Source organism: Polistes dominula, unplaced genomic scaffold (assembly GCF_049000335.1).
Source record: "Polistes dominula isolate Pdom_NZ unplaced genomic scaffold, Pdom_raw_medaka contig_33, whole genome shotgun sequence".
In the NCBI taxonomy this organism is placed as follows: Eukaryota; Metazoa; Arthropoda; class Insecta; order Hymenoptera; family Vespidae; genus Polistes; species Polistes dominula.
In genome coordinates, this window is record NW_028300998.1 from 4,830,865 (window position 1) to 4,858,631 (window position 27,767).

Sequence of the window (27,767 nt, forward strand, 5' to 3'; positions counted from 1 at the left end):
ACACGAGGACGAGAAATCGTTCACGATTATTATTCCAACATGACAATTATCCATTTTCTCCAACATTCTCACCAATTTCTCCCATTTCCCCCTCCGTGTGTTCGCAAAAGGCCAAAGGACGAGGCAGGACCTTGTAGTCGTTAGCGAGCTATAGGACGAAGACGAGTTAGGACTTTATCAACGCGACTATGATGGGTACGCGTTAAGTAAGAAGAACCGAGAAGATGGTCGTTATTGTCTATTTGGCAACTAACGTTACGTCTAACTTTAATAATAATGATAACAATAATACAATAATAATAAAATAAATAAATAATTAAATAAATAAATATAAAAAAAAACAAAATAAAATAATAATGAAATTAATATTAGTTAACAAATAATTAAATTAAATTAAATTATGATGATAATGAAGATGATGAAGATAATTATGATCAATATGATGGAGAGATGATAATGAAGATAATGGAGATGATGATGACAAAGAAGAAGTTGATAATGATTATGATAATGATGATGATAATTGATGATATTATTAATGAAGATTATAATAATTATTATGATGTTTATGATCGATGATCGACGATAACGTTCGATTACGATAAATAAAGATCGATAATGAATTGGAATGCGAGACAAGAATGAAAATGATTATGAACGGTTATAGTGATGACTATATATATATATATAAATGGTAGCGATGATAATGGCAATGGTGAAAAAAAAAGTATAAGATAAAGATAATGATAAAGAGGAGAGAAAATAAACGATGAACGGAAAAAATAATGAAATAATAATAATAGTGATTAATATGATGAAATAACGATTTAAATAAAACAAAAAAAGGAGAATGAATAAGTAACGTTAACGTAATGATAGATTGATAACGATACGTTTACTATTTATTGTACACCATTTCGCATACACAAAAGCACTCACGGAGTGACGACTCGCCAAGAAATGAGGATCTGTTGTTAGAACATTAAGAAAAAGTGAGAAGAGGATGAAGAGGACAAAGTGGACGAAGAAGAAGAGTATATGGAAATGAGAAGAAAAGGATCAAGAAAACCGGAAGGAGAATACAACAAAAATGAAATACCAGGAAAAAAATAAGAAAGGACGAAAGAGTGTGTGTGAGAACGAGAGAGAGAGAGAGAGAGAGTGAGAGAGAGAGAGTAAGGTAAAGGGAGAAGGAAAAAGGACACGGTACAGTGATGGACACACAAACACACGTATAAATGAATTAAGAGACAACATTTTGAGAAAAAAAATAAACAGTATAGGTAGATAGTTTTCTCGATGAAGAGGAGATCGAAACGGAGAAAATGAAAATAATGAAGAAATAAATAAGTACGATGTTATATCGAGATATAATATGTGTTCGTTTAGACATTACTATAATATAATAATTATTATATTTAAATATAGATACTTAACTATACGAGACGAGGAAAAAATGAAGAGAAAATGCGTGAGTGTGAATGACGAATGAAAGAGAGAGAAAGAGAGAGAAAGAGAGAGAGAGAGAGAGAGAGAGAAAGAGAGAGAGTAAGAAAGAAAGAAAGAGTTTAAAAATATGAGAATACGAGAGTCTATGTGATATGTGAGAAGAAATAACAGATTGTAGAGAGATTATGCGTCTCAACAAGACACAAAAAGGATTTAGTACGACGGAAGGAACGTGTAAATGTTTGTTTGTGTTTGTGTGTGCAAAATAGGGATGAGGAGAAAGAATAAGAGTTAGAGAATGAGTGAAACGTAGACAGATAGAGAGAGAGAGAGAGAGAGAGAGAGAGAGAGAAAGGTGAATAGAAAATCTACGGCCGTTTCTCTGTTTATATTAGAGTATCATGAAGCGAGGATAAAAAGAAAGAAAGAAAGAAAGGTAAAAGGGGGAAAGTAAAAACATAAGCGTATCTCCTTTCTACGTTCTTCCTTCATCGCAATTTTTCCTACCTCTCGAAAGCAGACTTCTGTTGTTTTTGATCACTTTATTTAAAAAAACAAGAAAGAAAAATAGAAAGATAGAGTGAGAGAGAAAGAGATGCGTTACGTAAGAGTCTCGAGAGGTGGGAAAAGTGAAGAGAAGCGCGAAGAATTCTCGTTTTATTTTTGCATTTAAAAAAAAGAAAAAGACTCCTTATTTTAGTATTTAATTTTTCTATTTTCTTTCTTCTTTTTTTATTATTATTTTTTTTTTTTCTATTATTCTTTAACCGTTTCTTCTTTCGCATCGATAAAATAGAAAAAAAGAATTTTTGATTTTGTTATCGGCAAAAGTTAACTTCTCGAGTAAAATTTATTTTCGTTCAAAATACGTAAAGGGTGGGGGAAACAGGGAAGAAAAAGAAGAAAAAAATAGGAAACGAAAGAGGAAAATTAATGTTCGCGCCATTGGCAAATACCATCGTCTACCTCGTGGTGCACGCTTTGGAGAACTTTACAATTAATTTAATGAGTGAAAAACAAAGAATATTCGTTTTAGTTGGTTATGCTTGTGAGTGTAAGAATGTTGATGAAAAGATATTTGAGAGAAAGAGAAAGAGAAAGAGAGAGAGAGTGAGAGTGAGAGAAAAAAAAAAGAAATAAAAATTGTAACAACGGTTGAAACGAAACTTTTAAACATCATCAAATATCACAGATTGTGAGATACGCACAAATTTGTTCATCGTCTGGAAACGAATTTCACGCAGCTGTGCTTCTTTTTCTTTGAAATAATCGAGAAGAGAAAATATGAGAAAAAAGAAAATTAGACGAAAACAAGGTGAAACATTTTTCTTTTTCTCATTTCGGTTGCGTAAATTTTTCTTGTGTTTAAATAATGGCGTCCGGTTGCGGTTATCGTTAATGTTATAAAAAATACAGGTAGAACCAGATAGAACCATTTGACGAATCAAACATTCCATTCTATCTCCCACACTCTTTTTCTCACTTTCTTTTTTCTTGTTCTCTTTCTTTCTTTCTTTCTTTCTTTCTTTCTTTCTTTCTTTCTTTCTTTCTTTCTTTCTTTCTTTTTTTATTTATTGCAAACTTTCTTCGACCTCTCATTTTTATTTTATTTTCTTTTTTCTCTTTTCTCTTGAGAGATTATTATTTGTAAACTTCTTATTTCTAACTTATTTCTTTTTTTTTTTTAATTTTGTTTACCCAACTTTTTTGTTTCTCTCCCTCTCTCTCTCTCTCTCTCTCTCTCTCTCTCTCTCTCTCTCTTTCAGTCTCTCTGATATTCTCACGAGATAAACGGAGATACTGCTGACTCGTTCTCAGTTTGAGATGGCCTCGCGTAGAATGGAATCGTCCGAAATAGTCAGGGACGTTCGATTTCAGTAGTAACGCGTGAAATAGGCTGATTGTGAGAGTAAAAAGGGGGAAGAAGTAAAAAAAAAAAAAAAAAAAAGAAAGAATGAAAAAAAGAAAAAAATAAAGATAGAAAGAAAATGAGAACAACCTATTCAAAAGTCGGTCACGCAATGTAGGTCGACTATAATGTTATTTATTAGCTGTTTGGTGAGTGGACGATTGATCGTGTACCTACTTACTTACGTATCTCGATGGAGAGGAGTGAAAAAAAAAATAAAATGAAAAGAAAAAAAAGAATCGAAATGAAAAATAGAAAAGCAAGCAAGTAAGCCAAGCAAGCGAGCGAGCGAGAGGTCGTAAGTTTCAGCCATAAACAACCCCCATATTCACGATCTTAATCTAATGATTCGTTCTTGAATATTAAAAGAAAGAAATAGGTAAAATGCCTTTTTGTCCTCTTAAAATGTTAAGAGAGGAAATAGAAGATATTGCGAATATATGAAATGTTATATTGGAGAAATACGAAATAATGGGAAAATAATGATGGCCGCGAATAATCGGTGCGCCATTTAAAACGAACTATGTTCCATGTTTTTTAGATAATAACATAAATATAATATATATATATATATATATATATATATATATATATATATATATATATATATATATATATATATGTATGTATATATATATATGTATATATATAGATGACGGTTCTTCTTTCTTTTTTTCTTCTTTTTCTTTTCTTTTTTCTTCTTTTTTCTACTTTTCTCCTCCCACATCCAAGAACTTTGGTTTGACGATACGATGTCATTAGACGCTAAAAAAAAAAAATAAAAAATAAAAAAAAGAACAAATAAATAGAAAGGAAAGAAAAAAAAAATAAAATACACGATTTTTATCGCGAATAATCGAAAAGATTATCGACGGCTAAGCCACGCCATATTTTACCAGCTCAGGCGATTGTAACCGAAGATTGATTCTCTCCCTCTCCTATTCCTATACGAAATCTCGAGTGAAATTTTCTCGATAGAAAATCCCAAACCTACCTTCGCAACCACCTAGCCAAACCTTCACCTAAACCCGTCGAGAATAGAAAATTTGTACCTGCGATTGGTGTACGGTGCTCGTAAAAAGGAATTTGGAACCCGGTGGTACGTATTTTTGTTATGCTTTACCTTCAAATCATCAACGACCTTGAACAAATATAAAAAATGAAATATATTAGTTATTTAAATATTATAGTTACATTTAGAGTTTCTCATTAAATTAAAATATGTCCTGGAAAAATGATCACGTTCAGTACTATTAATAGAAATAATTTTCAATGTAATTCGTAGTTGGGTGATAATTATCCGTAGATGTGTTTTCCTTTCAATTAGCAATAACACTTATCTGATAGGATACGCAAAAGCCGACCAAAATAGTCTTTGGTCGGCGAATGTTTGTTGGTGGCGAAGTAAAGCCGATTAGTAGACTCGTTAACGACATATATATATATGCGTTAAGATGGATATGATGCTTTGAGTTTCCTTTTTTTCATCAAATCATTTTCGATCTTGTTAACAATTCGGTAGATTATGAAAAAAAAAAACTTTACCTCGTTGCTTTCTATTCTTTTTCCCATTCAATTGAAAATTCATTTAAGCATGAAATAATATTTAATAAAATTAGTTGTGTAAATAATAATTTTGGGGTCCTTTGATTGGATTTATTTCATTTTGATTGTGATTTCTTCGAGATCGAGATCCTGCACTGAAAAGATCAAAAAAAAATCGTTCGACTTTAATCCGATGATGAAAAGATCATCGGATAATTAAAAAACAAATTCGTTTATACATATGACGATTTTCAAAATGACTTTTATATCCCCCTTATAATATACAATTAATTTTATAAAATCAATTAGAGATTAGTTTTAGTTAAAAGATAGATATATTTGATATAATTTTTCTCGAAACGTAGAAGGAAGCAAGTGCAATCCGCTTTTCGCATCCGACGACACTCGACCCAGCCTTTTGTTCCTATATATCTTCCTCTCGAGGGTTAAACGCTTCTGATATCTTCTCGAGGCCGATCCGTCCCACTACCCTTCTCTTCTCCTTTACCCTTCTCATCCACCTCTCTCTTTCTCTCTCTCTCTCTCTCCTTTCCCCCTCTATCATAGAAGAGGTAGCAAACCCTCCTCGTTCATCCCTTTTTTTTTCTTCTTTCTGGTCCTCTCGAACTTCCCTCCTTTTTTTCTTTTTTTTTCTTTTTTTTCTTTTACACGAGTTCACCATTTTTTCTCCCCCTTTTTTCGAAGGCGTGCAACTTCTCTTGCCATAATCAACATTTTACACTCTAACAGAGAAGAACTAAAGAAAACAAAAATAACATAGATAGATAGATAAATAAATATGTAAATAGATAGATAGATAAATAGATAGAAAAAGAAAGAAAGAAAGAGAATTTTCATTTGAATTAGAGTATTTCTTCGAATTCGTCACGTTTCGAGTAAGACGCGGCGGCGCCTTGGAATGATTCGAAGGGTGTTAAAATAATAACGGTAATAAATCTTTACCAAGGGTTCCATAGGAAAAAAAAAGAGGGAAAAAGAAATGGATAGAAACAGAAAGAGAGACAGAGAGACAGAGATAAAGAGAAAAGGGAGTAACTGTAGGTCCTTCTGTAGGTCGATTAGGGTCGCTTGGAGAACGGCCTAAAGATGGAGCTTAGAAAGGAGAGAGAGAGAGAATTAGTGGGAGAGAAAGAGCAGTACGGGTGCAGTTAGGAGGGAGAGAACATACCGGGGAAGAGAAAGGTCTGAAAAGCTGGTTGGGTTTTGGTGAAGGCAGCTAGAGGGTGGTGCGGACGGTTAGGGGTGGTAGAGTCGATGAGAGAGAGAGAGAGAGAGAAAGTGAGCGGAGGAGAGGAGGAAAACTGGAGTACGTATTGATCTCACAAGTCTCCCAACACATAGCGTCCGCATAAAACAGGCCACCGTCATCGTCCTTCTCATCGTCGTTAGGTTCTTCATCGTCATCTTCATCGTCATCTTCATCGTCATTCTCATTGTCATTATTTTTATCTTTCTCTTGTTTACCTTTCCATTCCCCTATTTTTTTCACCTCTCTCGTGGTTGTTGTTGGAAAAAAAAGGAGAAATTGAGAGAAAATGAATGTTTATGTATGTGTGTGTATGAGAAAGAGAGAGATAGAATGGTAAAAGTAATCCGTTTAGGAGAACGTTTTACCTTCCTCATAATACTCGGCTACATCCACCCCTCTCTTTCGTTGAATCGAGCAAAATGCAACTACGTTCCACTCAACGTTTGTTATATACAATGAGAAAAATCTCATGTCCTCTTCTTCTTCTTCTTCTTCTCCTCCTCTTCCCTTTATCAACGTAGTAGGTACTCTTCTCGCAAGCGGGAACAACCCTCCTCGCTTTACCAAAGAGAACGCTCGAATTTCATTCCCCTTTCTCTTTCTACCTCTTCTATTTACACTTTTCATATTTTTCCGTTCATTATCCTTTGGCTTTAGCAACCATTCCGTCAAAAGTTAATTTCTCTCGAGTATAATCTATTGTTGTTATTACAAAAAAAAAACATACTTATGTAACTCACTCTCGGATTGTTTAAATTTAAAACGTTCTTGGATCGTCAAAGATTTTAATCACCATTTATTCCAATCGAATCGATTTCAAAGATTTTCAACAAATTTGTTTGTTCGTTTTTTTTTTTAATATCGAACAACGAAAAAAAAAATAAATAACAAGAGAGAGAAAGAAAAAGAGAAAGAGAAAGAGAGAGAGAGAGAGATAATAGAGAAACGAAGAGAAAGAGAAGGAGAAAAAGAGAGAACGTTAAGAAGTTCGTTTTGTCGCGTTTAAAAGCACCGAAATTTATCTTCCTTTTCTTTAACCAACAACACGCGCGATTCTGACAGCAGGAGCTTGCGAAAAATGGCCGACGTAAAATTCAATTTCGCGCTTCACGGATTTCACAATTTCCAAGTGTAGAGAGGAAAGAGGACAAAAAAAAAATAAAGAGAAAAAAAGAGGAATGACGCGAAAGACGTTCTTTTCTCCTCCTCCTTCTTCTTCTGCTTCTTCTTCTTCTACGACGATCGCGAAAACATACTATCGACGTCTAAATCCGTCCACGATAGATCATGGTCGCGTCCGATCGTTGATTGTAAACCATTTGAACGGCAACAATAAATATATATATATATATATATATATAAACACAAGAAAATATAAATAAATGAAATATAATAAACGATATATCGAATACAAACGAATATAAGAAAGCTGAACATGATGAACGTTCAAAAAACAGCTTCGAACCCGTACGCTACATCTATACTTTTATTTTACTTTTTCATGGTTGTAAAAAATATAACATGCAAAAATGAAAAAAATTTGCAATTCGATGTTTGTTGTATGTATTACATTTGAAACAATTAATCGTCCCCAAAAAGTCAACCACTCGTGGACGATCATCTCACGCCATATGCGAATAGAATATAACGTTGAACACACGAATGTTTACACGAAATAAAGAAAAAAAAAAAAGAGAGAAAGAGAAAAAGAGAAAGAAAAAGAGATAGAGAGAAAAATAATAAAGGGAAAACTATACGAATTTTTAATCATATTTCGCGATATCCGTAGTCCAATTGAAAAAGTAACGAGTTATCGTTGTTGTTGTTGTTGCTGCTGTTGTTATTGTTATTATTCTTTAATCTTGTTTTATTTTCTATTTTTCATTTGTTTTATTTTTTTTTTTGCTTTCCCGTTCAAAATCTTTCCGAGATTCTTGCATAGAGCGTTTTGCGAAAATATCCGAGCTGGTCGACCAACGATTTTTATTGACGACGAAGTTGAACCGAATGAGAGAGAGAGAGAGAGAGAAAGAGATACGTGAACAAATCGATAGATGGATAAATAGATAGCCATGGTGAAAGAGAGAAAGAGAACATGAGCGTTAGAAAGAGAAATAGAGAGAGAGAGTGTCATGTGTGAGTGTGAGTGTGAGAGAGAGAGAGAGAGAGAGAGAGGGAAAAAGGGAATGAAAGCGTGTGCGTGTACGTGCTTGCGATTGGACGAGCGTGTGCGGGAGCGAGGAAAAAGAGCCACTGCCTTAGAGACAGACGGATTCGTAATAGTAAACAAGGCCTTAGATTGTAAAAACCAGAAACATAATTAGTCTTAAGTAAGTCTGTTGTTGTTAACGAAGATAAACAAGAACAAAGAAAAAAAATGATGAGAGAGAGAGAGAGAGAGAGAGAGACAGAGAGAAGAAAAAAAAAGCAAACAAGCAAATAAACAAACGAATGAACAAAATATACATCCACCCATCCACTACACACACCACATACACACATATATACACATATGCAGAGAGAAGAAGAGAAACGGTATTTAGCAAAAATTAAAGAGATCAATGATGTTGACATATTGTAAAACTAATGAATGAAATTAATTAGCCGTTGTATTTAAGCGCGTAAAACGTAAAGTATACTTATAACTACCCTGTGCCCCCAAAATTTAAGTAGGGATAGTTGTATACGTAGGATTATTGCATGCTTGTCGCGATCGTGAAAATTCGGAATATGAACGAAGAACGAAGAAAAGCATAAAGAGAAATAAAAAGTAAGAAAATGAATGAAAGGATAAAAATAAATAAATAGTAAAGAAACGGGATGGAGAGAAGATTCGAGAGGGGAAGTAAAAAAAAATTATAAAAGGTGACACGGATATAATAATAAAAATAATAATAATAATACTTATAATAGAGTAAGCGTAAGAACGAACGACTACAACGAGACGATACGTCTCGTGTGTAAATCTTTTTTGATTTTTCACGTAAGAAACAAAAAATGATGATGATGATGATAATGATGATTATGATGATGATGATGATAATGATAATTATTATTATTAAAAAATAAAAAAAATAAAAGGTGCGTACGATACGCGAGAGTTTTTGACGATTGAACGAGATCTCCCAAAAAATGTAAAATCGTTAATTAATTAATTAAGTAACGGTAGATAAAAAAATGGTAGATACAAAAAATATTTCATAGCGTGTACGCGTAAGATTACGAAGTGCGTGAAAAAGGAAATAACGAAAATAAAAAATTAAAAAAAAAAGATGAAGAGAAAAGGGGTAAGAAAAAGAAAAAGGGAGAAAAGAAACATTTGTACTATATATATAATGAGAGTTATATTATTAAACATTGTATTTACACGACGTAGTAGTATTATTACATACGCGTCGTGCGTGACGTAGTAAATGATGTAGCAGCGTAGTATAATCGTGTTAACCACAAAGGTAGATGACAAACACAGATGCTGAAAAGTAGTAATATTCCGCGTTTAAAGAAAATATCCATTTCGAGATCTCGTTCGATCATTCGTTTACGATCGCGGACACGTGATTAATTGAGTTACGTGAAATAAATAAGGTCGGCCTATCATCGTCGGCTATCTTTCAACTATTCAAATCGGTTTCTGAATTTTCGCGGGAAGAAGAAAGTTAAACACACACACACAGGAAATGTATGGATGGATAATGATGGAAGGTTTCGAAGGAAGATTAACAACTCGAGTTAGTCGAATTTTGTAAATCCGACTTAAATCGATACATGTGCAGAGTCGAAACGTATGTATGTACAAATGAGCCCTAATTAAGCAGCTTATTCGAGATATCATTGAATTATTCCACACTTAATCCCTCTTCTTCTCGCGAGTATTCGCGGCAAGGACAAACAAAATACACGCACAAATATATACATATATATATATATATGTATATATATATATGTATACATAATATATATGTATATGTATATACACAACACACATCCAAATGCAAGCACAAACGTCCTCGTTTCTGTCAGAAACATCGATACACATATATATGATACACGCATACATACAAACACACATATATGCATACATACGTTTAAAATCGATCGAAAAATTCTCATAAATCTTTAGCGCGTATACATGCCTCTTAGTCCGCCCTGTAATCGATCAAACAGTTTTTAGAATTCTACTCTTCTTTCGCGTGTCACGAGAACGCCCATAAAACGTTTTTAAAATAACGAGCATCGTTCGACGGAGATCGTATATAATAATTTTTATCCTACTTGTATAAAGTCATGTATATACACACATACATATATAATATGCGACGAAAGAAGAGAAAGATTCGTTTATTTCTTTCTCATTATATCTTTATTTCTTGTTATTATTATCTTTCTTTTTTTTTTCAAAGCGAGAGATAAAAAAAAATGGAAAAAAAGAAATAAACTCTGTGTTACGTCATCGTTTTCCGACACCGATCATTCTTTAATCCTTTATCGTTGTTACGAAGGATTCGAATGATCGTTGGTAGAAAAAATTAAAATAATAGAATATGAAAAATAAAATACGATAAGAAGAAAAAATTCATTGTCCATGGCGCACATATACCTCGTAGTTCGGCTAATTGCGAAGGTATTCAAGATAAAATTAAATTAAATTAAACAACAAACAAAAATAATAATAATAATACAAAAAATATATACATTTATATATACATATATATCTATATATGTATATTACGTTACATACATTAAAACAAACAAAGAAAAATTTCAAATAAAAGCACGACGGCACGAGTCGACTCGCTCGTCCGATCGATCGCACTTACATAGAGAAACATAGATAATACGCTCACGCATGCTATAGCAACGGCAAGCGAGTGACTTATTAGTCACGTCGCAATTAATCGGATTTATCGATTCGATCGAATCGAGTCTAGGAAAGGCTCAACCTTCCTTTCCCTTTCCCTTTCCCTTTCTCTTTCCCATTTTCCCCTTCACCTATACAATGTCGATCGGCTTTCTCTCGCACGCGTGCACGTGCACGTATACACGTGACTTTACTCCCTGCCAATTACCTGGGGAGAAGTTTCGTTTTCTCCTCTTTATATTCTCTCTCTTTCTTTCTCTCTCTCTCTCTTTCTCTTTTCTTTTCTTTCTCACTTTCTCTCTCTCTCTCTCTCTTTATTTCTCTGTGTCTGTCTATCTATGTGTTTATCTCTCTCGATTAAAATAACAACAAAAAGAAAAAGAAATGATGAAAATCTATCAAACGTTTATTTTCATATAGAAACTCCATAAATATTACTTTCCATCTTTTGTAATGCAATAGATAATTTTAACTGACTTTTTGTTTTCGAAAATAGATTTTTGTATCATAGGCTAACGATCGTTACAATATCTCACCGTTTATTCAAGATTAATCGTTTTCTTTTTTCCCCTCTCCTTTTTAATAGCCAGTTTTAATTGACACGTGCCAATTACGTTCATCGAACACCAAAACGTGTGGCTGGGGCTAAAATATTTCGATATTTCATGTTTGTTTTTGTTTTTTTTTTTATTTTTCATTTCCCAATCGCTTACGAAACGTCTATTTTATTTGATAATATTTTGACCATCTCGTTGATACTATTTTTGGTATTGTACAAATGTATGTACTTATATATATATAAATATAATACATACAATTATAGTTAGGTAAGAGAAAATTTGGGTTTCACGGAAACGTCCCCGTTTTCCAAGGTAATCACGATTATGTAAGAGACGAGAAAGCTTGACGAAAGGCATAAGAGATTTACACGAATCTCGGGCGGAATTCAGGGAGAAATTAAGCTCTCTGAGCGGCCTTTGATAGGCGACCTCGTGAGCATCAACATTCCAAATATTCAACGTCGTCGCTCGCCTTAATCACTCGAAAAACTCTTTTCTTTTCAGTTTACTGTATTTTTCATTTCACCAGATCCCTCCCCTCATCCATTTTTTCTTTATCTCTCATTGCTGTAACTCGCGCGCCACACCGAGACTTCTTTTTTTACATCAATGATACATCTTTCCAATTATACCCACTTTGCACTCACTCTTCTCGCTTTCGCTTTGATTTTGACAAAGGATCTCCTCTTATGTCGAGTAATACCACAAATAAGGTAACTGTGTGGTATCAATGTTTCAAAAATTCTAAATTCGAAAGAAAGAGAAAGAGAGACAAATTTACACACGATTGTGAATAATCTCTGCATGAATATTTGAATGAAATAAATATTAAATCCATTAGTAAAATAAGAAACAAGAAAATCGAATTTTTATTAAAAACAGAAAAAAGAAACTTATCAGTTATGTAAATAAATAATTTCAATACGTGCACGCGCATTAGCGAGACAAAATGTTCGTCTATTTCAATATATTAAATCGTCGATAAAAACAACAAGAAAAAGATACAAGTGTGATTTGAATATTTTATTTCTTCACTTTATATACGTGCATACATACGAACGTACACTTACATATATACTACACGCGTTAAAAGTGAGAAAAATGTTTTCCGTCCTCGAGGAAAGCCAATGAATCGTTGGGATTATCAAGGAAGAGAATAACGAAGAGATGTCATGGTCCTCATCGTCATGGTCGTCGTCGTCGTTGTCTTCGTTGTCATCGTCGTCGTCTTCTTCTTCGTCTTCGTTGCCATTTTTGGTTTGTTCATTGGTAAGAAAGACGAGAGAGAAGAAAGTACGAGATCATTTTCTCGTTGGTAACAATAATTCGCTTTTCGATCTGCTCTCCGTCCGGATTTCGCATCGCGTTCGCGACAAATTTGTTGTCATTTAAAAACAGTTTTAAAAATAAGGTAAAGATTCCTTATAGAATCCTGGCCTTAACCGAACGTAAAGAACACCAGTGTCTAAGAGTAAGTATAGTTAGAGGTAATAAAAAGAGAGAAAAAAAACAAGCAAGGGAAGAAGGGAAGGTCATCAAGGAGAAATTCTTCTTGTTTGCCTTCCTTTTTACACCTCATTCTCCTCTTCTTCTTATTCTTATTCTTCTACTTCCTCTTCTCTACTTCTTCTTCTTCTTCTTCTTCTTCTTCTTCTTCTTCTTCTTCTTCTTCTTCTTCTTCTTCTTCTTCTTCTTCTTCTTCTTCTTCTTCTTCTTCTTTTTCTTCTTCTTTTTACTTTTCCTCTAGTCGACACAGATTTCCTTGACGATCTATCCACGATCTTTGGAAAAACGTGGAAAAAGATCTGTAGTTTATTCTCTCGCGATATGACCCGATGGGAACATACAACGAGTTAAACTGGTCCCATTGGTCAATGTAAAGAACTAAAAAAAAAAAGGAGAAGTGATGATTGTTGACCAATGAAAATTTCAAACGAGCGCTCGTTCTGGTTGCTCAATATGGAGAAATAAAGAAAAAGACGAGTTACAATATTTCCTTTTTTGCGAAAAAGTGAGAAAATCTGAAAAGAGGAGTATTGCCAATAGATAAAAGAACACTTTTCTTTTTACTTTTCCTTTTTTTTCACTCCTTGACATGCAAAAGGACGAACCGAGAAAAGAGGAACTTAATCGTCATAGTTATTCTTATCTATCTAGAGACGAACCTCTTTCTTTTTCTTTTCTAATTTTCAATTCTTTTAAATCATTAAAAAAGAAAAAAAAGAAAATATGACGACAGAAAGAGAAAGAGAAAGAAAGACAGAAAGAGAGAAAGAAAACGAGAACGAATCAAGAAAGCAAACTCTTTGACAATTTTCTACCAAAGTTTACGCGTTTGCACACTCTCCAGGGTTTATTCCATTAAGGAAATTAATTAAAAAAGAGAGAGACAAACAGATAGATAAATGAAGAGATAGAAAAAGAGAGAGAGAGAGAAAGAGGGGGAAGGGATTGCAACAGAGAAAGAGAAAGACAAAAAATAATCACGAGTATGCGTGATAGTTGAAAAGAATGCGTATCATTAATAAGCACAAAAACAAAATTAGATTCGTTCGTCGCTTTCTCGTTCTCCTCTTCTTTTCTTCTTCTTCTTTTTCTTCTAATTCGAAATGTCAGAGAATATTTTCACACGAAAATAATAATACGTCGCTAACATATCCCCACGAATTTTAATTGAAAAACAGTTGCCCCCCTCATCCCACCCCTATCACCGTGAAACGAAACACACCAAACGCGAATGAAATTATTATTTTTTTTTTTTTTACCAAAATCATAATACATTCGTGAGCTTTTCCTACCATGAATACATACATACACATGACAAATATATATACATGTGTATATGTATACGTACACGTACACTATCATATGCGATTTCAATTAAAAATCAAATACGCGAATAATATTCGCGATTAACATTGTCTCTCTTTAACGATTAAAGAAAAAGTATTATTTTTGATTGTCGCTTCTCTTCCCTCTGTCCCATCATCCCTCGACTCGATTATTATCGATACTCTACAGATTATATACAATACAATACATATTCATATTACGACGAGAGCGGAAGAGTTCGTGAATTCTGTATATCGCGAGAGAAACACACGTATGGCACGTAAAAACGCACATGATGATCGAGAAAAAAAGAAAGAAAGTGAGAGAGTGTGTGAAAGAGAGAAAGAGAGAGAGAAAATATGCGTCCGTGTGTGTATGTATGTATGTATGTGTGTACATGTATGTAGGCTGTCCGTATATCTGTCCTCAATAAAAATTCATCGAGAGAACGACAGAAATTTGTGCATATGTGAAATACGATTAATGAAAAAGAGAGAGAAAGAAAGAGAAAGAGAGAAAATGCGTATATGCTCGCGCGCGTTTTGTATGTGTGTACAAGAGAGAAAGAGAGAGAGGGAGAGAGAGAGAGAACAAAAAATAACCGTGCGAGAGATACAAAAAAAAACACATTAGTCCTGTTTCTGAGTGCTAAGGATGTTCATTTGTAATTGTTTAAAAAACTAATGAAAAATTTACTGTAAAACTATAAGTACTATAGGCACTAAAAATATATTATTTGTTGACATGAAAAAAAAAATAAAGAACAAAACCATCGTCGTGTAAGTTCAGTTCGAGCGCATCACGAAAGAGAGAGAGAGAGAGAGAGAGAGTGAGAGTGAGAGGGAGGGTGAAAGAGTGAGAGAATGAAAGAGAGAGAAAGAGATAGGATCGTGTAAAGCGTACTAATACACGTTCACGATCAAAAATTGATTACTCTCTAATGAATTGAAATATTATATAATCAACCCCCAATTTCGATTATCAATACAATGATGTACCTTTCGATCATTTCTATCAATATTAATAATAATATATTTCATAAACTCATACGCGTACGAACATACGTGCATAAACTAATCCATAAAATTGACATCAAAATGCATGAACTTAAATTTGAGTTTATTTCAAAGAAAAAGATTATTTTTCATCTCACTTAAAGGGTGTTCGTAACTTTTGATCAGAAGTGTAAACTGTAACGCAAAGCTCGTATTATCATTGAAAGACATGAATGGTGTCGTGCGAAAACAAATCTTTTAAATTGCATGCTCATCGATGAAGTTATAAAAGAAAGAAGAAGAAAAAGAGAGAAAGGGAGAAAGAGAGACGAAGAAAAAAAGAAAAAAAAAATGCGTTTTATTGACATCATCAATCACGCACAGTAAAGGGGATGCACAGTTTTCGCACAACACCACAACCGTCCACCTTTCTCTCTTTCGAAATTGCGACAAGTCAAGAGATAAAGAGAGATTGAGAGTTTGACTGTGTGTGTGCGTGCGTGCGTGTGTGTGTGTGTGTGTGAGAGAGAGAGAGAAAGAGAGTGAGAGAACGTCAATTAATTGCCATCAAGACGATTTAAATGAACATGATGCGGAACAACGAATTCGTATGTTCCAATCGCGACATATAATATAAAGTTAATCTATTATCGACTTTTTGTAGCAAAAGAAAAAAAAAGAAAGAGAAAGAGAAAGTTATTCACGTTGAACGATTACTCATACCGGAGATCTTGAATCGATGATCAAATTCAAAATCGCAATTTGTTTTCTTAGGTCGATGAAACACCAAAAAAAAAAAGAAGAAAAAAAAACAAGATTTCTTCCTTTCTTTTATTTCACAAGTTGAAAGAATTCCGAAGAATATCTTGGTAATCTCGATTTCATACGTACATTCTGTTTTAATGAATTTTTTTATAGCTAAAAAAATAATAATAATAATAATAATAATAACAATGAATAATCAAGAAGAAATTAAAAAATAATTGATAAAACAGAATGTACATGTATAAATATTATCGATCAAATGAATGAAAGAAAATTTGAAATATCGACCGAGTTTTAATGATTCAATTATGATTTATGATCTATGATCGACGACTACTATTAGTCGTATTGTCTTATTATTATTCGTTTCGATTAAAACATCGCCATGTGTTCGTTTGGAAGCTGGAAACATTAAAAAGAGATACGGAAAAAGGTAAGTGAATAGTTCATTTGTAATGTTAACATGATAGGTCATTTATATGAAAATTCTTTTTATGTCATAAAATCGACTCTGTACAAGGAATAATCATTATATACATATACATAATACATATGTGTATATAACATACATATATGTATAAAATGGAATACATATAATGACACATTATATATGTAAAAAAAAACAAGTATTTCTTAAAATTCATTGATAAGAATCATAAGAAGCTTAGTATGCGATCGATATGAAAATTCTTAATTATATATCGATAACGTGAGGGCCATCGTAATATATTGGGTTGAATAAAAAGTTTCGTTTGTATTTGAATACCAAAGTAAAAAATAAATTTTTATTATATTTTGTATCCAGCTATCTTCAAACGTTTTTAAACTGTTTTGTTTCTGATACTCAGTTCTTTAACGATATCGTAACTATTATATTTGACAATTTTGCTCAATCTTTCACAGAACTTCGTCGACTTTCTCAGTGATTGATCGACCAAAACAAGATGCATCTTACAATTAGACACAAAAGTTTCCAGATTAAAAACAGTTAAATTAACTTTGTACTATATGTACTAGACACTATATAAGCATCACAGTTTATTTTTACTTGTCTGAGAGTTTCATTCTTCTCTTTTTTATAATAACTTTTCAAAATGTATCAAATTTTTTTTTTTATTATCGCATTCATTATCACGACGCAATAACTGTTTTACTGAATGAACAAATATCACAACTATTTTGTTTTAATTACTCCATAATATGTCATCTTTCAAACTCGCACAAGTACTGCCAAATTCGATTAATATTAGCAGAGTTATGCGATCTTAAAACCATCAACCGGGAAAATACAAAGAAACTTTGTACTCAACCCAAACATATATCTATATTTATATATGTATACAATAGAACCTCCACTATATCCGAATTAATAGGAAAACATAGCTATTCGGATGAAAGAATTTTCGTATAGTTAAAACATTCATTCTTATCATGATTGTGAGCTTGTATTTAGAAAAAATGATATAATAACAATTGGAAAACATGATACAATAAGAAGAAAATATAAGAAAATGTTTGTAATATAAATAGTAATAAATGTAATATAAATAAATATAGAAGATATAATATTGTACAAAGAATGTACTACGTTTCGACTATTTGTTTTGATAGTAGATAACAAAAGCAGAAAAATATTCGGTTAATAGAATGTTGCGATAGTGAAGCATGCAAATAGTAGAACATTGGAATACTAATTTGTCGAATACTAGAGGTTCTACTGTATATGTGTAAATATACATATATATGTGTGTATATTTTATTTTAACATGATAATCTCGTACACATATACACCACATAAATATATGTGCGTGCATATCGAAATAACAAATATATATTTCGTCTTCAATTAACGCGAACATCATTTTATTAAATGTTTATCTCTTAATGCGATAAATTCTATTCTATTTTGTACCTTATTTCATGACTTCTTCTTCTCTCTCTGTCTTTCATGGTGAAATTAATATGAACGCGTATCAGAAATGACGATCCTTGTAATAATAATTAAATTAACGACTTGATTGATGAAAAATGTCTCTTCCTTCGTCGAAGGACAATTTTAATGGCGAAGGTATGTCTAAGACGCAAAATAAAATAAAAGGAAAGATAAGAAAGAAAGAGAGAGAGAGAGAGAGAGAGAGAGAGAGGAAAGATGACGACGTCAACATTGGAAAATGAAAAATAATGAATTTTTCGCATTGGTCGCGACGATGATAATTTAATAAAATAAAAAAAAGTTAACGATATCTTCTTAAAAGAAATATCATTTCGATCGGTACTATGATCGTTATTGTTGTGCAATATTAGCATCATTAGCATCCAATTTTCGGTCCTCCTTGTTAAGATTCGTCAATGGACGATTTGTTTTGTCTTCCTCTTCCTTGACTTTCATATTAGACGGCAATAATGCGTTTAGTAAACCTTTAAAACGAATTAACATAAATCAAATTGACAACTTATAAATAAGAATGTCCTTCTGTTTTTATAAATAAATGTAAAAGATTTAAGGAGAAATTGAAAGAATATTATAACTCACCAACTGATTCACTTTTGAATGAAGTTCCTGTGTAAACAGAAGGAAAGAAAGAAAAACAAAACGAGATTAGTTCTTTTCTTTTTTCTTTTCTCTTTTGTTTTCTTGTTATTTTGTTCAATTGCTTTCTATTTTCTTCTTTCATTCTTCTCAGTTGGAAAAAAAGAAAGAAGAAAAAGAAGAAAAAGAAGAAAAAGAAGAAGAAGAAGAAGAAGAAAAGCTCGCAAATTGATTTCCGCTACCATAGAGAAGAATTAGAGGAGAGGTCATCAACCTTTATCACACTCACCGTTCCCACGATATTTGTTAAGCTGCTGATAAACCTGCTTCATTCGTTCAAAGTTGATTCGCGAACTCTTGCTATGATTCACCATAGGTAGGGAATAATCCTTGCCAATTATGCACTTTGCTGCTCGTTGTATACTAATTGGCGCGTTCCACGGTTCGTGGATATATCTTGTAGGAAAATTTTTCAATATTGGCAGGTAACGTCTGAGATATATCGTTGATCGAAGTGGCCCGAAGTTTCGTGTAACAGAGAGGTAATATAGTAAAAACAAAAATTATGGGAAATAAGTTAAAGGAGGTAAATTATTACATAATAAAATGACGAGACCTTAAAATTTACATTTTGAATTTTCAATTTTTTTTTTCTCAATCTACGATAATCGTTAAGTATCGATAATATTATATATGAATTATTAGTAATTTTTTGGTTTACAGATATCCCAGGTAAAAATTTGAAACCAAAATATTGTTTTTTATTTTCTTTTATATATAACGTATATCGTAGAGAAAAATGTCAAATTTATCATTGATTTAATCTCAGTCTATTGTTTTTGTTGTTGTTCTCAACGAAATGATTGCTTACCGAATGTAATCACCGTTTGGATCGGCTTTTCTACCGAATCGTATCGGACAGTAGCAATGAAAGAACTGCTGGAAAAAGGAGCTGCATGACAACCACATCCACATACCGGCATTCACCGACCAATCGGCATCTAATAAAAGTTCATCGAAGACCTTTGAAAGAAAAAAAAAACCTTACATATATCTTACCTTCGGAAAAAGAAATAAACATAAGAAATCTTTGCGAAAGTTCTTCATTTTTTCAAACACGTTGTGTATGAATTGAAAGAAATGGGAGTAAGAAAATAAACGAACAAACAAAAAAAGAATTAAATAAATAAATAAATAAACATTTATTTTCTTCGCGAAACCTCTTGTTCCTTGATTTATATAAAACACGTAAAAGAGAAAATGTATATTCTCGTTCCTATCAAGATTTAAGCGTTCATCTACGTGAAATGTTAACGAGTCCTTTAGACACGCATTATTGTATACAATGGGAGAAGGATGTTATCAGCAAAACGTTTGAATGTTAGCGCATATTTTATTACGAGAGCTCAATAATGGAAAATGCCAATGCAGCGACATTTTACCTTCATTCCCTCTTCCCAAGATATCCAAAGGTCACCTCTGGTCAAAAAGCAAGCAACCGCGTGTCTCGCCAAGTGATGTATCCAACCTTCTTCTCTTAGCTGAGTCATAATCGCATCGATCCATGGAAAACCCGTTTGACCCTAATTGAATAAATATTTAAAAAATATAAATAAATAAATAAATAAATAAAATTATGTCAACGTATATATAATAAAAAAATGAAAAAAAATGCCATAATAAATGGCAAATGTTACACACCCGATCATTATTAAGAATTACTTCTTTATCAATGAAGATAAAACAAATCTTTAAATATAATAAATAAAATAAACAAAGAGTATACTCACATTCGCCCACTTTGCCAAAGCTTCGACGTTCTTATCCCACGGTATCTGGACACAAATCGGATTACCTTGCATCCGATCAAAATTAGAATTCTTTGTGGCTGCGCAATAAAAAAATTCGCGCCATAAAAGTTGACCATGCAAGGAGAGAGGTGGTACTGCTTTCTTAATCTACGATCATTAAAAATAATCAATCAATATAATGAAAATTTGTCCTATAATAAATTATTTATTAATCGACAATTTTCTCGAATAAAATTCTTATAACCAAATGAAATCGAATTGATTTAACGAGAAACATTTTTTAAGGATTATAAAATTTGGAAAGCTCTGTGCATTATAAGCAAATATAAATTATTTTAAATTAATTAGTACGGTTGGATACTCCTGAGACCAACTATATATAAATAGAAAACATATGTTACACGTATATATAACACATCGTCTTATGTGTATATACCTTTTTGTACAAATCGGTAAGTTGATAGTAGAAAAGTCTGGTGCTGAGACAGCCAAAGCGTAAATAAGGAGATAGGCCTGTCTGACTCGGCAGTAGTGATTGCGGTGTCATCTTCGGCCTGCCGAAACTCGCCACCCAGGCCTTCCTCTCGAGATGACGTTCCAATCGTGCCAAGGCCTCACTCTCACCACCGACCCATACAGGCGGTAGAAGCCCTTCTGTGTCGAAGCCTGTTAAGAAACAAACTAGGTCTCTTTTTATCTTTCTTTTTCTCTCTCTTTCTCTCACTTGCTCTCTCTTTCACATACAATCTCTATCTCTCCTTCACTTACTTTCAAAAGTCCTATCGGTACGTCTCGAAGAAAGAAGTCGTTTCGTTTGCTTCCCAAACGACTTCTCTTTCAATTTTCAATGATTTCCTACTTGAAACTTTGCATAGAAAATAATGAATACAAAAAGAAAAAGAAAAGAAAGGATAAAATTTGTCTATTTCTTCCTTGTTAAATTGTTATTGGTATTAGGATATTTTTGTGAATTTCAACTTAATTTCATTTTCTTCTAAACGTGTACTTATTAAACAATATATATATATAGTTTAGAAAAAGTTTAAACCGATTATAGGGATTACTGAGTAATATGTTAAAGTAGTCGTAAACAAGATGGAAATGAGAAAGAGATTAAAAGCATTGCTGCAATTTGTATGAATGATAACATTAAGATCATGGCCTCTATTGTCTTATATCATTCGTATATACATATATATATATGTATAGACAAATATTAAATATATGCTTTGGAGACAATGGGAATATTTAAAAGGAAATTTCTCGGTGCTCGAATTTGCACGAAAAGCTTCGCATTCTACTATGTCCCCATGTTTCGATACGTATCCATGTATATGTATGAATGAATGTATGTTCCCTGTAGATCTATGTATATATATACAGTAGAAATATCTATGTATACGTTAAGACTTTCTCCGTAATATCGCTTTTCTGTCAAAGGCTGACGTCACGTATATGTATGTTATATCCCACGGAGATTACGGATTAAGGTCGGCCATAAATAGGAAATCTTATTAGGAATGCGAAGAAGTATTCGATGTTAGATTGTAACGTGATCGTAAGCAATGATTTCTTACTTTTTCACTACATAAATCTCGAATAAACGAAAGGAAGAAGGAGATGAGAGAGAAAGAAAGAAAAGGAAAGAGAGAGGGAAGAAAGAGAGAAAGAGAAAGATAAAAACATATATCTACATATCTAAATACAAAGATTAGTTCGAATGTTAAAGCTCTTGTTAGGACAAAAAGAAAGAAAGAAAGGAAGAAGAGGAGAAAGAAAGAGAGAGAGAGAGAGAGAGAGAAAGAGAAAAGCTCCTGTGTAGAGTTTCGTATGCATGTGTGCGTTTAAAGTGTAGATGAGGAAACTCGGGGCCAGACCCAATAAGTTAAAAGAGAACTGTTTTAAAAGCGCGTAAAAGAAAAAAAAAACGCGCGAGAACATATAAAGTAGGTCGTATTAAGAGCGAAAAGTTGGCACGTGTTGAATATTTTCTTGTTTGTTTTGTGACACGGCCTTTGCGAAAAATAGAGTTAAAAAAGAGAGGAGAAAAAAAAACAAAAAGGAAAGGGTTGAAAGAGAAAGAGAAAGAGAGAGAGAGAGAGAAAAGAAAACGAATGAGAGTGCAGCCTATATTTTACGGTTCCATGCACGTGGCCAATTGTACTCATGTTCGTCTCATTCCCATGTGTGTACTTGCGTATGTGTATGAGTATTTTTGACTTCCTACATATAATACTATCTATATAAATATTGAATATATAGAGCTCGGTATTATTCGTAGATTCGATTATAAATGTTGGAAATTATTTAAATCATTATTCCCTCATTCTAATCAAATAAGCATTATTTTTCCCCGAAATTGTATTCTTTTCAAATAGATTTAAATGTTAATGAAATTTGTCGCTGTTTGATCGTACCGAGTTCCTCTAACGTTGGTATACCAAAATGATCATCGTGATCGTCCTTCAAAGGAGTATAGGCATCGCCAATGCAGGCTGAAGTTACTGTAGATACAGGCTTCTCTGGAGAATCCATACTAGCTACGACATTTTGAAATTGATGATAGGTCAGGGGTGGTTTGCCTCCATTTCTTTCTATAATCCTGTAAAATGTGAAAATCATTTAAAGAATTATCCCCAATTGGGACTACCTATACTTCCTATACTTTCACAATGTCAAAAAAGAAAAGAAAAGAAAAAAAAGGAGGAGACTGTAAATGTAGGCAGTGTAAGCCAGAATGAATTGTATCGCTCAAAAAAATGTCTTAAAAAGAACTTTTCCGATAGGACAGGATGATAACTATAAGTACTGGTAAATCTATATCTTCATTTAGATTTAAATCGATCATCATATATATTCTTATAAGGATTGTATTTTTTATTATAATAAAATCCTACTTAGGGGAGTTAAGCTTTATATCAAATGTTTCGGTCAAAGAGGCGTTCTGGACTCACTCGTCCAACTTGTAAAGAGTGTGTGAGACCCTCTGGACCACCGAGATACCAAGCTCCTTACAAAGTGTAGAAATTTTGTGATCTCGTACGCGTCCAAATGGTTCTGGATCCTCCTCGAAGGTAAAATTCGTCGTTCCCCATTCTTTAAAAAGCTTTGGTAAGGCATCCGCTGGTTGCCCTCGTATTACGAACAAACGGGAATTCAATTTCCTTAGGGAACAGTCGAGATCCTCGAGACATTGCAAGAGAAATCTGATAAAAACGTAAAAAGGAAGAAAAAAAAAGAAATCATAAGTTTAATAGGAATTTCTGTTAAAATTATATAATTATTATCTAAATCTTAACAAAAATATCAACGTAAAAGAAAATAACAACAATATTTTTATTTTATATACAATAAATTTACCTCCATTTATTAATACCAACGTTAGTGCTTCCGGCAAACCAGGGGTCCAATATAAAGACACACCGGAAAGTAGAAGCACCGGCTAGTCCTTCTCTGAGGGACGGATTGTCATGCAATCTCAGTCCTCTTCTAAACCAATGAACCGTATGTTTTCTACCATCTCCTTGCACAGCTACTCCATTACCAAATTCGCTCTGTCTACTACCCGTCATTTTTTACTTCTTATTATATTACTCGTCTTAGACTACTTTTTGACAAAAATTCTTTTCTAACAAATCACCATCCGCTATTATTATTATCACCACCACCCCCACCCCCACCACTACTACTACCACACCACAAGTCTTTAGGAATCAACGTTCTCCACTCTTTACTCTTGAAATCGACTCATTCTAGCAGAACTATAGATCGACCTATCGACCATATCTCTCTATCTTTTCTCTATCTCCCTCTCTCTTTCTCTTTTACGACGTAATGATGGTGTATTGTACTAGATTTTCACGATTCTTCATTCAACTTCTAGTCCCTTTCCCCTTTCTACTAGTAAATTTTTGTTCCTTCTCCTTCTTTCTTCCTTTCTTTGGCTCGATCTCTCTACTCTTGGCCTTAAATCGCATCCATTTTGTAGATAATCGATGAATCTTCCCGTCGTCCTGATTTTTCCGAAGCACTTTCAAGAAGACTCTTTCGAATCGTTCTCTCCTCTCTCGCTCTCCTTCCTTTTTTTTTGACAAATATCGAACGATACTTGCTAAATCTTAATTCATCGTTTTTCTTATGCAAAGATAAAAATAAAATGATAAACAAAAGGCTCCTTGTTAATCATCAAGGCGGCATTACGCAATTATTTTATGCTAACGTAACTTCTTCTTCTTCTTCTTCCTCTCCTTCTCTGAGTTAGGATTCTTCTCGCTTTTCCTCTTTATGAGCTATCACTTTCTGAAAGGAAACAAGAGAAAAGAATTAGCAGTGTCCTCGTTAGAAAAAAAAAGAAGTAGAAAAATAAAGAGAGAAAAAAACGAAGAAACTGCAAAACGAAAGTCTCTTTCATTATCATTTCCAATTAAAATTTATCTTATTATGTATTTCTCTCTTTTTTTTCCTTTTTTTTCTTTTACATTTTGTGATACATGTATATGCATCCCCGCGGATAAACTCGTACGAGTAATATTTTGTGTACAGGGGGGAACAACGTTCAAATATATTTAAGCTGAATTTTAACAAAATATAAAAGAAAAAAATAAGATAGGTTTTGGAAGCTGATTAAAAAATGGCTGATTAAAATAAGCTGTAGAAATTACAGGATTAGAGAGAAAAGAGACACTGGCTGAGGAAAAATGAAATTGCAGTTCTCGATTAAAATACACAATCCTGTATAAAAATTTTGTTAAATAAAGGAAAAGAAAAGAAAAGAAAAGAAAAGAATAGAAAAGAAAATAAAGAAACTAAAAAACATAGAATTGATTTTTATCATCCCCTCGTGTTTTCCCTTAGCTACAGTCGCGAACGAAAATATTTACCGAAGAATCACGATCTACTCGATCAAGAAACTATATTTTCTTGGTAGAAGAAAAGAAAAATGATAAAATAAAAATAAGGTTAACGCTCGAGAAGAATATTGTGTGTTCCATGTCTTTCTATTTTATTCACCTTTATCGACACATAGATTAGACACGAACTGCGTAACGATCGATTCTACCTCTCATTCAACCTGAATATAGACGACGTTACGTGATTGAACAAATATTATTTCTAATGTCAAGCCTTTGTAAAACTCATTAAACGTTATACATGACACCCTTTCAACCATCGTCTTTTTTATCGTCTCATTTTCTTTGTTTTTATCTTATTTTCATATAGAAATTATTTGCATAAGCAGAAACAATATTTTCTTTATTTATCGATCTTAATTAAATTCATCTTAATTCACGTTAAGATATCTTTCATCAATTTTGGAGAGCAACTTTAGCTTTTGTCTAAATTAACTAAATTAAATTTAAAAAATGGAATATTACAAAAATTAATTTAAAAAATTGAACTTTCTCTCTCTCTCTCTCTCTCTCTCGATCGGTAAAAATATAATATAATTTTTCTCATTAAAATAATAATAAATACTCTTTCGTGTGATCGATCATAATAATAATACTGGAAATATCGAAAGATTCTTTCTTTTTCCTAGCCTTCTCTTTACCTTAACTTAATGGAAATAGGAAGGTAAATAAAAAACAAACAGTTCCGACTTTTGCGAGTTAAATCGACGCGATGTGGTTAAAGGTTTTAACTTTTAATTACTGGTAACGCGGAAAACGAACGGCATTACGTCGTTTCATTTCGCTTAAGAATAACACGCTGACCCGATGACATAATTGTTTTTTTTTTTAATCAGTTATTATGCAACCTAGGTCGATACTCAATGGATCACTGATTTTCTGCTGATAAAACAGAACTAATTACCAAATGAATATTCGTGAAAATGTATTTATTTATTTAAATAATTAACAATGTCTTTGAACGATAAATAAAAAAAAATAAAATGTATTGGAAATATTTATTTCAAATATACTTATGTAATATACTATGTAATATACTATGTAATATACTATATCAAATATACTTATGTATATACTATGTAATATTAATTAGCAGATTAAGCACATTCATGATATCATATTTATGTGCTTTATACGAATTTAATAAAGGAATAATAATAGAATTAACGAGAATATCAATTAGACGTAGAACAAAAAACAAAATATTTAAATTTAAATTACATATACTTGTTGAAGCATATGACAGATCGTAATACTTCGAATAAAAATTGTTCAATCAAGGACGTCGAGTATATTTAATAAAAGAAAATTATTAATTTTCCTTTATTAATTTAATAAAAGAAACAGAAAATATTGTTTTTATTCTCTTTGCAATTTTGCGGAAAAAAGTCAATAAGATAACATATTCTGTAATAATCGAGAATAAACTTCATTACCGACCGAGTAAAACAGCGCGTTCCGTACGTCGAATCATCGCGCGCATTTATCTCGACAAAACAAAATGCAATATCCGTGTATATATGTATACATGTATGTATATATGTCACAACACAGTAAGTACGCATATATCGTAAATCTATTTTGTAGACATTTCAAGATAATAATTAATTTTTCAAGCTCGTTAACGCAATAGGATTAAATAAAAATAAAGTATAAAAGGAAATACTAAAACAAATAAAAATAAACTTACCGAAAGAGGCGCGAAATTTTAACGATCTTTTCTTTATGTCATTCACGTATCATATGACAAAGAGTAAAACATAAATCTTACGTCGTCACGTATGAAAAATCGTAATCCTGTTATTGTTTCCAATATGATTTCCGATAAGGTAACAATTTCTTCGCAATATTAACATTACCACTGTACAACAAATGTGACACTATAAATATAAATAACGAGAATTTCAATGTGACACTTAGAAATAATTTTCTTAAAACTTTTCGTATGATTTCTATTGTTGCATTCGAAAATTATATCGAACATGATCTTAAAGGTAAGAGATAAAAGAAAATAGAAAAATGTAGGAAAAAAGTGTAAAAGTGTACCGTGATATTCGTAGAGAATGATGCTTATGCTTTGCCTAGGACTTACTGCTTGCAAGCAGGATAAGGGAAACAGCGTGCAGAGGAAAGGGGAAAGCTTTTGCCACGCCGAACGCAACGTGACCGCCAGTTCTTGCTAAGAGCCGATTGGTCCAAACGGTCACGTGGTACACCGGTCACATTGCAGCCACCATGGTCGCTACCACGATCATTCCTTCGTATTCGCCTCTCTCTTTATTATTTCGTTGCACCGATCGTGCAACATTCTCCTCACCTCTCTCTCTCTCTCT

General features: G+C 32.7%; 2 protein-coding genes across 4 annotated transcripts in view; one reads left to right on the top strand and one right to left on the bottom strand.

The window, feature by feature from the left end:
• Positions 1-9,205, top strand: part of Mid1 (calcium-permeable channel component Mid1) — a 53,978-nt gene extending 44,773 nt beyond the window's left edge. The window contains 1 exon segment of the mRNA XM_089173525.1: positions 1-9,205. Within this exon segment, the coding sequence (XP_089029651.1) occupies positions 1-144 (144 nt within the window). The 3' untranslated portion in view covers positions 145-9,205.
• Positions 3,169-27,616, bottom strand: phr6-4 ((6-4)-photolyase). 3 transcript variants are annotated; one of them, XM_015323103.2, is made up of 11 exons: positions 27,481-27,616; positions 23,885-24,823; positions 23,479-23,730; positions 22,942-23,126; positions 20,961-21,190; positions 20,504-20,671; positions 20,156-20,296; positions 19,585-19,736; positions 19,003-19,205; positions 18,717-18,743; positions 3,169-18,601 (listed from the first exon to the last, which is right to left on the bottom strand). In XM_015323103.2, the coding sequence occupies exons 2-11, from the start codon at positions 24,094-24,096 to the stop codon at positions 18,468-18,470; spliced, it is 1,704 nt and encodes a 567-aa protein (XP_015178589.2). In that variant the 5' UTR covers positions 24,097-24,823; positions 27,481-27,616; the 3' UTR covers positions 3,169-18,467. The 3 variants fall into 3 exon arrangements, with proteins under 3 accessions (XP_015178589.2, XP_015178597.2, XP_015178607.2); XM_015323111.2 differs by lacking the exon at positions 27,481-27,616 and adding an exon at positions 27,125-27,279; XM_015323121.2 differs by lacking the exon at positions 27,481-27,616 and adding an exon at positions 26,076-26,353.
• Positions 27,617-27,767: the final 151 nt, after the last annotated feature.

Bases quoted from the DNA above. Each gene is read 5' to 3' on its own strand.
- phr6-4 (XM_015323103.2), bottom strand. From the start codon at position 24,096: ATGACGGGTAGTAGACAGAGCGAATTTGGTAATGGAGTAGCTGTGCAA. The intron at 20,297-20,503 runs GTGAGTATACTC...TTATTCAATTAG, and splicing joins CTTTGGCAAAGTGGGCGAAT to GGTCAAACGGGTTTTCCATG. The intron at 19,206-19,584 runs GTAAGCAATCAT...GATATATCTCAG, and splicing joins CCAAACGGTGATTACATTCG to ACGTTACCTGCCAATATTGA.